The sequence below is a fragment of the Vombatus ursinus genome, unplaced genomic scaffold (assembly GCF_900497805.2).
Source record: "Vombatus ursinus unplaced genomic scaffold, bare-nosed wombat genome assembly UNPS02014807.1, whole genome shotgun sequence".
Lineage (NCBI taxonomy): Eukaryota > Metazoa > Chordata > Mammalia > Diprotodontia > Vombatidae > Vombatus > Vombatus ursinus.
This window is the reverse complement of record NW_020954585.1, coordinates 54,596,764-54,610,266: the sequence shown is the minus strand read 5'-3', so window position 1 is coordinate 54,610,266 and position 13,503 is coordinate 54,596,764. Positions and strand designations below refer to the sequence as shown.

The window sequence follows — 13,503 nt, the reverse complement described above, 5'->3', positions numbered from 1 at the left end:
TTTTCTCCCCCTCCCTCCCCACCTCCCCCCTCAAGACAGGGTGTAATCTGATATAGGGTGTACATATACATTCCTATTAAACATATTTTCACATTAGTCATGTTGTAAAGAACTCTTTTGGAGATGTCTTAGATCCTTGCATTGCTCAGAAGGGCTAAGTCTATCAACGTTAGTCATACAACATTCTCCTGGTTCTGCTCACTTCACTCATCATCAGTCCACACAAGTCTTTCCAGATTTTTCTGAAGTCTGCCTGCTCCTCATTTCTTATAGCACAATAGTATTCCATTACATTCATATACCACAACTTTTTCAGTCATTCCCCAATTGATGGACATTCCCTCAATTTCCAATTCTTGGCTACCACAAAAAGAGCTGCTATAAATATTTTTGTATATATGAGTCCTTTTCCTATTTTTATGATCGCTTTGGGATACAGCCCTAGAAGTGGTATTGCTGAGTCAAAGGGTATGCACATTTTTATAGCCTTTTGGGCATAGTTCCAAATTGCTCTCCAAAATGGTTGGATCATGTCACAACTCCACCAACAATGCATTAGTGTTCCAATTTTCCCACATCTTCTCCAACATTTATCATTTTCTTGTTTTGTCATGTTGGCCAATCTCTGTGTGATGTGGTACCTCAGAGCTGTTTTGATTTGCATTTCTCTAATCAATAGTGATTTAGAGCATTTTTTCATATGACTATATATAGCTTTAATTTCTTCATCTGAGAACTGCCTGTTTGTATCTTTCGACCATTTATCAACTGGGGAATGACTTGTATTCTTATAAATTTGACTTAATTCTCTAGAAATGAGGTCCTCATCAGAGACACTGGTTGTAAAAATTCTTTCCCAATTTTCTACTTTCCTTCTAATCTTGGTTGCATTGGCTTTGTGAAAAATCTTTTCAATTTAATGTAATCAAAATTATCCATTTTGCATTTCGTAATGTTCTCTATCTCCTGTTCGGTCATGAATTCTTCTGTTCTCCATAAGTCTGATAAGTGAACTATTCCTTGCTCTCCCACTTTGTTTATAGTATCAGTTAAGGCATGGTTTTTTAAAATGATAGAATAAATAGGGAAGAGAAAAAAAAGAAATCTAGCCATTAAATCCCGGGATATCTTATGAGGTTTCAGTAAATTTTTGATTGCTTGCACATAGAATGTACTTAATAAATGTTTAATTGAGTAAAATCTTGAAGAAAATAAGGGATTTCAACTGATGGTGGGACACTAGAAATCCAAAGAATGTGTATAGCTTCATCATAAAAGAAAGCCAGCATTATCACCCTATATAATGAAACACAGAAGGGAATAAATTATAAGACAATAATTAGAATTATGCATTAAGACTAACTAAAAAAAGTATTTAGGAATTTTACTAAATAACTCAATAATAATGCATAAAAGGATTACTTAACCCTACAACAAATTGTGTGAAGGAGAGTCTCAAGTAATTCAATGGAATTATAAGGCATTGGCTATTGGATGAAGACAGCTAATGAACACAGGAATCTTCCAATGATTGGTTGAGATTAGCCACCTCACTCATGGCCTAGACAAAATTCAAGGTAGTTCCTCTAAACATCACCTTCCTGATGTCATTGGTCCTCTTCAAGAACGAAGGACAAAAACCAGCTATGTGCAAAGGACCATACTATTCATTGATTTTTTTTTTTTTGAGGGAGGAGAAGTGGGCAGTCTGGACCTATGATTTAATTTATGTGGGGAACTCTCTGTGGGAGAGGTTGTGCCAACCTTCACACTAATGTGTGCATTTGTACCAAGGAACCCCAGATTCATTGGGGAGATGTTTTGTGTCTATTGTTCTAACTATATCATTTCAATAAATGCCTTTGCTTTGAGCTAATTATATTTTTCAGCTCAGTAGTGTCACACTCAAATAGAAGTGTATTCCTTCAGCTGTTTATTGACTCAAAAACCATAAAGTAACATTATCTTGTTATATTGTATTTCTCCTTATTTTGTTAAATTTTTCCCAATTACATTTTCAGTTTGGCATCTCTGCTTCATCTTACTATCTTAAAGACAAATACGTTAGCATTGGTCGGTAAGCTTTACTCTTAGGAGTACCGACATGGGTAACTTTAAACAATGAAGAAATTAAATAGATTCTGCATCATTTTATAATCGATTCCATGCTGCAATTGATCTTATTCTGTATTACTGTTTTATTTTGTATGATTGCACAACATTTCTTGTCTCTTTGCCAATGATTTAAGTTTAGAAGTTTATTTCTCCTGGGAATCAATGTTCTATTCTTGCCTCAAAGAAATCTGTTGTACTTGAGGGATGCAGATGGACATCAGGCAGTCTGGTCTAGTACTATCTTTATACCACCAAGCTATCCTTCAAGGATATCTGCTTTGCCATCCAAAGAAGTCTGGTCCACTATCTCTAACCTTGCAGGTGGGCTCAAAAAATGAACATTTTTAGTCACAAGAGGAAAGGAGGGGGTTGTTGCTAGCCCCTTATTCCTAATTTCCAACCAATCATGTCGTATGTTCCCCTCCCACACACACAAACACACAATGCTGTCTATTCTGTAACCAATCGCATTGTTTTCCTCACCTATCCAACTCTGTTCTTTGTTCTCCTGTACTACCCAAACCTATGTAAAGGCTAGTAAACTCTACCTTGTGGTCTTTGGTCATTGAGAGAGGTTACTGTTAGCCTACATAATTATTTCCAAGGATGCAGTTGTAAGTGAGGATGGTTGGGTAGAACAAAGGAGTGCTATATATATAGAGAGAATCTTTGTTATCATCTACTCCAAATTTACTCACTTTACACATAAGGAAATGGAGGCTTTCAGAGGTTTACTTTGAGAAACTTTCAAATAACAGCTCATGTATGGTTTCCACAAAGTGGGTAGCAGAACTCCAGCTTGTGGCTGCTCATTTTTTTTGGTTGTGTCTGACTCTCCATGACCCCATTTGGGGTTTTCTTGGCAAAGACACTGGAGTGGTTTGCTATTTCCTTCTCCAGCTCATTTTTATGGATGAAGAAACTGAGGCAAACAGGGTTAAGTGACTTGCTTAGGGGCACATAGCCACTAAGTGTCTGAGGCCAGATTTGAACTCAGGAAGATGAGTCTTCCTGATGCCAAGCTCAGCACTCTATATACTGAGCCAACTAGCTGCCCCTCCACTACCACTAGCTACCATCATTATTCACTCACAGTACTTGAAACCTGTTCTACAAACTTTCTTCTCTCATTTTTTAGTCGGTAAGTCCAGGAATATGTGTGTGTAATGACTGGTTTACAGTACCGTTACGTTGCATCATCAAAATTTCAATGCATAAAAAACCCCACACATTTACAATAAATTACTAAATTTAAGATGTGTCATTTTAAAAAATTACGTTTTTTGAAATAATGCAAATTAAAAAAAAAAGTTAAAGGGTTAAAGAAAGTAGATTTCCAGGAGGGTACTGAGTAATTTTTTTTTTTTTAAAGGAGGTGGTAGGCCAAATAAGTTTGGGAACATCTGCAAGGAACCACTTTCTTTATAAATCAGTCAATCAATAAGCATTTGTTAAGTGCTTACTATGTGCCTTATCAAATGAAGGGACAACTTTCGAGAACTATGAAAGTCCTAAGAATCCTCCTCTGTCATAAAATACATTAGGAGGGAGACAAAGAAAGGGACAGAGCAGCTAGGTGGGCCTCGAGACAGGAAGACTCCTCCTCATGAGTTCAAATCCGGCCTCAGACACTTAATTGGTTGTGTGACCCTGGGCAAGTCACTTTACCCTGTTTGCCTCAGTTTCCTCATCTGTAAAACAAAGCTGGAGAAGGAAATGGCAAACTGCTCCTGTATCTTTGCCAAGAAAATCCGAAATGGGATCATAGAGTCAGACATGACTGAAACCACTAAACAACAATGAATATGTCAGGAAGCCAAGGAAGTGGCATATATGTAGTACTTAGCATTCTTGGCAGAGACTTCCTTTAAGGATGAGGAATTCCAGAGTTGAAACAGGAGAATCACAGGCAAATGGAACAGCAGCTCACCCCAGTCCATTCCTGTATAGAGCTAAAAGTCTGAACCTCAAATTATTGATATTTTTATTTGCTGATCATAATAAGTGATGGGGTGATGGGACCTCAACCCCTAAAAGGAAAAGACCACGTCTTTGAAAGGAACCCAGCCCCTGAATTTTCCCATACATTTTATCAGCCCAGATCATTGGTGTTTCTGCCCAAGGTACCTGGCCCATCACAGCCCAACTAGATCACCTAATTAGCTTACTTGACATTCCTTTCACTGTTGCACCTGGTACACCACAGATTTACCACTCCTTAATCCCATTTAGATTCTTTCATTGTCCCTTTCCTGTATAAACACCAACCTCATCCTCATTAGTTTGCAGGTTCACTAGGAACCCTGCCCACTTCTATTGGCCTTACAATAAACTTTACCACTTTACTGGAACACAGTTTGAGTGCATGAATTCATTCTAGGCAATGCCACCCTGTACCCTGACATTTCCGGGTTCCCAGCAACCCCAAACTGAGTCAATAAGTGCACTGATCATTTGGCATTTCATTAAGCATCCATATGTCTATAGAGAATTGATGCAAATGGAGGTAGAAATAGAAAAAACAAGACTTTTTGGTATGTAGGATTTATGTATCTGGCACTGCATAGACATTCCATAAAAAATTTATCCCTTCATTGTTTTGATGAGGTCTAGAGGTTTAGGGGTGCTGGGACCCCAAAATCACGACACGTGGGGCCTGCTCAAAAGAATTCAACCCAAGCCTTCTTTCAGCCAGAGACAAGGTTTATTAAAGATCCGCCATATTAGCCAGACTTTAAGGAAACTGAGCATCTGTGCATTTTACAATCTATTGGCTAGATTGTAAGACTCTGAGCACCTTAATGGAGACAAGATGGACCTTATATACAGAAAGACTATGGGAGGGATCTAGGAGTGGCCAAGTAGTTTATGAGGTAATAGAATTCCAGGGACCTGAACCACCATGGCCTAGGGAGAATGGAGCCTAGATAGGATTAAGGGTGGAAAGTGGCCTGGGGCCATAGGGAGGTAAGCCAATGGAGGGCTAGGCTAGGTCAAGGGTAACAGAGAATTGGAAGATTGGGAATAGCCACTATCAAAGTCCAATTGATGGAATTATGACCTCAGAGGAATGCCAGAGACCTCCTTGATCAAGTGGGAGAATTCAAGGACAATCCAAGGGTTTTCTAGGGCCCATAGACAAATGGGGCGGAAATTGGAACAAAGGTCTCAGCTTGGGCCCGTACCCCATCAGTTTGATCTGAGAAGTAGCTAAGATAAAATATGAAGAAACAACTAGACTAAACTTAAAGTGAGATGCCAATACAAAACACAGTGGAAAGTGGGCATTTAATAAGCACTAGCCCTAAGCAAGTTCCTTTACTTCTTTGGGTTTTAGTTTCCCCCTCTATAAAATTAGGGGATTGGATTATAAATAAAATCGCCAATGTTTCTTCCAGTTCTGTTGGTATTAATCAGATTCCTGAGTCAGTCAGTCAATCAACTAGCATTTATTTAAAGCACATACTAAGTGTCAGGCATTTTGCTACAATTACAGGAGACAGAAGTCTGAGGATAGAAAGCATTCCAGGCATGGGGAACAGCTAGGAGGCCAGAGGCACTGGATGGAAGCAAATGTGAAGAGTCTGGTGAAGCCTATTGACCTCAACAGAATGTTTTTAAAGGCACTGAATAAAATGCATGGCATTACAAAGAAAACCCATCAGATTGAAATAATTTTTTTTTCCTTGCCCTTCCCCCGCCTCGCGGGCTCCCCACCCCCATAAAGAACTTTGGATGAGGATGATGATGAGGAGGTAGCATTTCTATGGCGTTTTAACGTTTGCAAAGCATTGCGCATGAGTAATCTCATTTGCTACCACAGTCGGCCGGCTATCTAGCCCTAAGCTCCAATTGAGAAGCAGCAGAATTTCAGCTCTGTGTTCTGTCCCTTTCCAAAGTGAGCTCAATAAAGTTTTTTTGTTCGCCTGTATGTGTGGAGTTTTTTTCCCCTCGCCCCTACCCGTAGTGCCGTAATCCGTCCTGCTACTGTCGTAAAAGTTTGGTGGGTTTTTTTGTTTTTTTTTTCCCCCCCTTAGTAACGAACAACGCAGAAGCTAATGGCGGCGTTGGTGACGGAGGCCCGTGTGCTCGAGGGTCCCGGCGCCGCCGGAGATAGGCGCTCGGCCCAGGAGCTGAGCCAGGCGGTCAGCCGCCTGCTTCCTGGCCTGGAAGCGGAGACCAAGCTGAGCCGGCGCCGGGCCCTGGAGGGCCTCCAGCGGGAGCTCGAAGAAGGGCCCCCGCTGCCTCCAAGCTCCGACTTCCAGGAGCTCTTCAGCCGCCTGCTCCTGCCGCGGCTGCTCCGCTGCCTGGGCGACCCGGCCGAGAAGTGCCGGACGCTGGCCGTGCAGCTCCTGCGCCTGGGCCTGAACCGTGGAGCCCGGCCCCAGGACGCGCTGCCACAGCTCGTGCCCGCCCTCTCGCAGCGCCTGGCCGGCCTGGGCCCCGGGCCGCTGGTGGAGCCGTGCGAGGAGCTGCGCCTGGCCCTGGTGGAGCTGCTGAGCCTCGCGGTCCAGCTCTGCGGCCGTAGCCTGGCCCCCTACCTGGACGAGATGGTGCGCATCCTGCAGAGGACCATCGTGGACCCCTTCCCCGACGTCAAGAGGGCGAGCTGCAGGCTCGCGGGGGACTTCGCGCAGAGCGTCCCAGGTAACGGGGAGCCCTGGCAGGCCCTCGCGGAGCATGTGGAAGGGCTTTCGCTCAAGACATTTCTCTTTCCTTTTCTCTGCAGATCATTTCCATATGCAGTCGGAATCCTTAATAGCTCCTCTCATGCAAACGATTTCCCACCAGCACTCCAAGGTCCGAGTGGCCGTGATTCAGGCCACAGGGTTGGTGATACAGTATGGCAACGCCAAGTCAGTGGATGATGTTATTTCTCATTTTGCACAAAGGCTGTTTGATGATGTCTCCCAGGTAACTTTCTGCCTTTTTTTTTTCTTTCCTTATTCGACACCATTTCTCTTCCCATCAGGACACTTGCTTAGGTAGTGCTAATAGCTCACTTTAATGGAAAAGAGGATCCTATTTAACACTGGTATTGACCTGGACAGTCAGGCGGCTCTCTCATTCACAAGATGTGGAATCTGCAATAAATTGGAAAAAAGATGGAAGATTACTGTTTTTCAGAATCTCTGGGACTATACAGAGCAGGAATTCTTAGCCTTTTTTATATCATGGATCCCTTTGACAGTGGAAGATAGTAAGTTCTTTTTTTTGGTGGGGGGAGACACATTGAGTTTCAGATTCCTGCAGATGGCAGCTTGAAATGTCCAGTAGAAAACTGGTAATGTGGAACTGGAGCTCAGGACAGAGACTGGGGGTGGATTTATGAAACTGGGAGTTATCTGCATAGAAACAGTAGTTGAATACCTGGGAATTAATGAGATCATCAGGAGAGAATTTAGAGGAAGAAGGGGGCCCAAGAGAGATCTCTAGGGTGTGCTCTTCCCCCCCCCCCACCCCATATCTTCCCCAGGGAGGAGTAGAGTATCTAGGTGGTGGGCGTGTCTGTCAGTGATGTCAGAGACCAATAAAAATAAGGACTAAGAAGAGGCCATTGGATTTGGTAGTGTTGTACAGTTATGTCCTTGACTTCATTTGGGGGTTTCCTAACAGAGTGGTTTGCCATTTCCTTCTCCAGACCATATTACAAATTGAAGAAACTGAGGCAAATAGGGTTTAGTGACTTGTCCAGAGTTACACACCTAGTAAGTTTCAAAGGCCAGATTTGAACTCAGGAAGATGAGTCTTCCTGACTCCAGATCTGGTACTCTATCCACTGGTATTTAAGATATCACTAATAATCTTGAAGAGAGTAGTTTTAGTTGAGTAATGAGATCAGAAACCCTATTAAAAGGAATTGAGAAGTTAGTGAGAGGAAAGAAAGTGCATATGAAATGTATGAACAGATTTTTCTCGGAGTTTAGCTATGAAAGAGAATTAAGTCTTGAGAAAATTGTAGGATCAAGGGAAAGATTTTTAAGGATGAGGAAGACTTAGCCATGTTTGTAGGCAGTAGGGAAGGAGCCAGTAGGTAAAGGAGAGATTGAAAATTAACAGTGATTGTAGGGGCAGGCTGTGAAAGGAGATGTGACAGAATGAATCAATGCAAATAGAAAGGGTTGGTCTTGGAGAAGAGAAGGACCAGTTTTTTAGAGATTAGTAATGAGGCATGATGTCAAGGTGTTTTGAGATAGGGAATAGGGGACAAAGCCCATGGTAAATGGCCTCTATTTTGTTTAATAAAGTAAGAGGTAAAGTCCGTAACTGAGAGAAAAAGGGGATAAAATGGTGAGGGAAGCTTGAAGAGAGAATAAAAGATTAGGAACAGCTACCCTGAAAAGTAGCAAAGTAGAGAAGAAGAATAGAATTGCCTTGCTACAGTGAGGGCCCAGTTGGGATTAGATAACATAAATTTGTAGTAGACCCAGTCAGCACATTTGTGTGACATCCTTCAGCACATTGTTTGACAGCCTGTGAGTAAAATCGGAGGAGGCATATGGTAGGGGTAATCCGAGGGAATCAGCAAGGCATGAATGATGACAAGACCAGGAAGTCAAGGGATTCAAGGGGAGAGGATGATGTATACTAAACTGAGCTAGTTAACTATAGGGTCAAGATTGGGAAGGGAGGAAAATGAAATCAGAGCAGGGAGAACAGTGAAAGATAAACTCAAAGTCATTACTCTAACTGGAATGCTATGATGTTGGGGGAAAAAAAGTGAGAGTAAGATTTGGAACTTGCTTCTTAACATACATATTGAAACAAATTGGTGATGGGAGGTTCTTTTTTAGTTTTACTGCCTTAGAACTCTCCCAGATTTCTTGACCGAAAGTACCAAGTCTGAATTTGCAAGAAGGGTACTACTGTCATAAAAAAGGAATGAGGCTTGGTTTTTCTTTACTCTCCCTGCCCCATCCCCTCATTTTAATTTCATTATGGGGGAAGGTAAATGCATTAGAGGAAGAATAAAAAACTGTCTATAAATAATTTTTTGGTTTTTGTTTATCTCTTTTTTTAAATGTTTTTTGAATTAATTTATTTTGATTTATCAACAATCATTTCCATATGCTTTTGAGTTTAAATTTTTCTCCCCCTTCTTCCCCACCACCGTCCCCAAGACAGTGCACAAATCTGATATAGGCTATACATATATATTCCTATTAAACATGTTTTCACATTAGTGATGTTGTAAGTAAAAATTAGAACCAATAGGAGGAACCACCAGAAAGAAGAAGCAAAACACAACCGAAGAAAAAAAAAAGCAAATAGTATGCTTCAATCTGCATTCAAACTCCATAATTCTTTCTTTGGATGTGGATAGCATTTTCCATCACGAGGCCTCTGGAGATGTCTTAGATCTTTGTATTGCTTGGAAAGGTTAAGCTTATGAATATTAGTCATCACACAACATAGCTGTTACCATGTACTACGTTCTCCTGGTTCTGCTCATTTCACTCAACATCAGACCATACAAGTCTTTCTAGGTTTTTCTGAAGTCAGCCTGTTCATCATTTCTTATAGCAAAATAGTATTCCATTACATTCATATACCACAACTTGTTCAGCCATTCCCCAATTAATGGGCATCCTCTCAATTTCCAATTCTTTGCCATCACAAAAAGAGCTGCTATAAATGTTTTTGTACATGTGGGTCCTTTTCCCATTTGTGTGATGTCTTTGGGATACAGCCCTTGAAGTGCTATTGCTGGGTCAAAGGGTATACACATTTTTGTAGCGCTTTGGGCATAGTTCCATATTGCTCTCCAAAATGGTTGGATCATTTCACAACTCTACCAACAATGCATTAGTGTTCCAATTTTCCCACATCTTCTCCAACATTTATTATTTTCTTGTTTTGTCATCTTGGCCAATCTGATAGGTGTGATATGGTACCTCACAGTTGTTTCGATTTGCATTATAAATAGTTGTTTGGACTTGAAAATGTGTGTGTGTGTGTGTGTGTGTGTAAGGAAGGGAGGGAGAGAGAAAGAGAAGGAGGGAGGGGGCAGTAGCAGTCTTGGATTTTTTGGGGGGGGGAGGGGTTTGTGTTGTTTTTTTTTGTTGTTGTTGTTGAGGCAATTGGGGTTAAGCGACTTGCCCAGAGTCACACGGCTAGTGTTATGGGTTTGAGGTTGGATTTGAACTCAGATCTTCCTGACTCCAGGGCTGGTACTCTACCCCCTGTGCCACCTAGCTGCCCCTTGGAGTAGTCTTTAGGTACAACATGGTGATATTATACTGAAAATTTCAGTTACGTAATGTAAATGCTAAAAATAAGGATTTCCAAAATTGTTTTCTGTTATTTACATTGGAGTAGATATCAAAGGAGATAAGCAGAAATATGAAAGAACATTCTGGAAGGTGTAGTACATTTGGTTTGTATAGCATATGAAAACTACCAGGAGGGAACAGTGTAGTAGCATATATGGAAGTAATGTTACAAGTAATGTCGTATTTCTAGTCTGAGGAAAAAGATAGGCCAAGGGATAAGACAAAATCAACGTTAACTTTGGAAAAATACAACTTGATTCATAGAAACATAGACTCATTGAGATGACTTCTCATCTAAAGCTTTTGAACCTAGTTCTTGAAACACTTTATTGTTTATTATATATATAATATATATTGATTTCTATTCCTCAGGATTAAGGAGTATGTAGAGAAAATTAACTTTATTTTGTGGTAAAAAATGTGGGTTTGCTCCTTATCATTTTTCTTATACAAAATTTAATCAGTTCACAGTAGATAGAATTGAAAATGACCTCATATTTAGTCATATTTTTTCTCTGTACATTTAGTCTCTATACATTTACACCTGTCCTAACTTCTCACCTCACCATTTACCAGATGAAGAAACTGAGGTCTGGAGAGATTAGCTGACCTACTCAAGACAAAGCTCTCATTTATTCAGTAAAAATTAGATACTTCCTTACACCCAGAAATCTTCATGTCTGGGGGAAGAGACAAAAATAAACAAGATGAGGTTTCCCTTAGGGAACTTAACTATTCCTCAGAATACTCCTACAGTTCAGGGGACAAAAGCCTATCAATAATTTGGTACCAAAGTTTCTGTTTCATACTATATTATGACCAATTAAAAAGGTATATGCATGTAAGTAGAATCAGCTTAAAGAGGGGGTAAACAAAAAATAGGGCAAGATTAATAATTGAAAACTAGATTTTTAAAAAATAGGAAAAAAGAACATCTAAGAGATGAAAATGTCAAATAAAAATATAAATAAGATTCATGGAACCCTTTTTCTCTTAAGACAGAAAGAATGAAGGAATCTAAGTAAATGACATGCTTTTGGAAAGTATACTGAATCTTAGACCAACAAGATTCATTTAGTAAATTACTTTTCCCATTTCTTTCTCACTAGTAGTACAAGTGTAATATTTCTTTTTTTAGAGATGACATAAATTGAAAAATACACACACACACACACAAACACTATTTCCAAAAACCATTCACTAATATTACAGTTGGTTTTATTTTCACCTGCCCTACCTCCTTCCATAACCAATTTTCAACATATTTTTAAAATTTTTATTCATTTATTTATTTATTTTGATTTATCAGCAATCATTTCTTCAGTGAACTTTTGGACTTCCTTTTCCATTTGGCCAGTTCTGCTTTTGAAGGCATTCTTCTCATTGACTTTTTGGACCTTTTTTGCCACTTGGGTTAGGCTATTTTTTAAGGTGTTATTTTCTTAGTATTTTTTTGGGTCTCCTTTAGCAAGCTGTTGACTTGTTTTTCATGATTTTCTTGCATCACTCTCATTTCTCTTCCCAATTTTTCCTCTACTTCTTTTACTTGCTTCTCAAAATCCTTTTTGAGCTCTTTCATGGCCTGGGACCAATTCATATTTTTCTTGGAGGCTTTGGATGTAAGAGCTTTGACTTCGTTGTCTTCTTCTGATTATGTTTTGATCTTCCCTGTCACCAAAGAAAGATTCTATGGTCTGACTTTTTTTGCAGTTTGCTTATGATCCCGGCCAATTACTTGAGTTATAAACTTTGTTAAGGTAGGGGTCTGCTTCCAGTGTGGAGAATGTGAAGCTTCAGGAGTATGTGAAGTGTGGAGAATGGAGCTTCAGGGGTTTTGTGCAGCTGTTTTCAGAGATACTTCTAGGGACCTGTAAATTTTCAGCTCTTCCAAGATGCTACAATCAAGGGTGAGGATTTTACTCATTTCCTGGCCTGTGTTCTGGTCTGTGAGTGACCACAAGCACTCTTTTCTGCCTTGGAACTGTGAGGAGGATTCCCTCTCAACCACCACTGCAAGCTCCACCACGCCAGTGTTCCTCCTTGCCCCAGGACTGCCACCCAGAACTGTGACCCAAATCCAAGCAAGGACAAAGCAAGAGAATCCTGCCTTAGCACCAGCAGAGAACCCTGTAATCCCCCTCTGATCAGCGATTTGATTCCCTCTCAGTCTGTGGGCTGAGGTCCAGAAGCAACCACTGCCCTGGGGCTGCTCTGGGACTGGGGCTGGGAGCAAGCTTCTCTCTCATTGAGGTCACAGATTTTCCTACTGACCTTCTAAGTTGTCTTTGGCGTTTGTGGGTTGAGAAGTCTGGAAACTGCCACAGCTGCCCGTGATTCAGTCCCCTGAGACCTCCTCCTGATTTGTTGAGACCTGGTCTTTGCCTACGTGGGCCACAATGAACTACATTCCTCTCCTAGCTAGGGATGATAGACCTTTCCAATCAACCATCCAGGTTGTCTTGGGCTGAAAATTTGTTTCACTCTGTCTTTTCATCGTTTCTGCTGCTCTAGAATTTGTTTAGAGCTATTTTTTACAGGTATTTGGAGGAGTTTGGGGGAGAGCTCAAGCAAGTCACTGCTTTTACTCCTGCATCTTGGCTCTGCCCCCCCAATAGTCATTTCCATAAGCTTTTGAGTTTTAAATTTTTCTCCCTCTCCCTCCCCAAGACTGTGTGGAATCTGATATAGGTTATACATATACATTCCTATTAAACATATTTTCACATCAGTCATATTATAAGGAAGAATTAGAACCAATAGAAAGAACCACCAGAAAGAGGAAACAAAACAAAACAGAAGAAAAAAAAAGAACAAATAGTATGCCTTTGATCTGCATTCAGATTTCGTAGTTCTTTATTTGGATGTGGATAGGATAGCATTTTCCATCATGAGAGCATTGGAGATATCTTAAGATTCCTGCCTTGCTGAGAAGGGCTAAATCTAGTGATTATACAACGTGGCTGTTACTATGTACAATGTTCTCCTGGTTCTGCTCACTTCACTCAGCATCGGTCCATACAAATCTTTCCAGGTTTTTCTGAAGTCCACCTGCTCATCATTTCTTATAGCACAATAGTATTCCATTGTATTCGTATACCACAACTTGTTCAGCCAT

At 40.6% G+C, this 13,503-nt stretch overlaps 1 protein-coding gene across 1 annotated transcript in view; it reads left to right on the top strand.

Annotated features, from left to right (window-relative positions):
- Positions 1 to 6,173: 6,173 nt before the first annotated feature.
- LOC114051896 (dynein assembly factor 5, axonemal-like) overlaps positions 6,174 to 13,503 on the top strand; it is a 71,767-nt gene continuing 64,437 nt past the window's right edge. Inside the window, exons 1-2 of the mRNA XM_027874282.1 lie at positions 6,174 to 6,762; positions 6,845 to 7,029. Coding sequence (XP_027730083.1) covers positions 6,174 to 6,762; positions 6,845 to 7,029 — 774 coding nt within the window. The remainder of the gene's footprint in view (positions 6,763 to 6,844; positions 7,030 to 13,503) is intronic.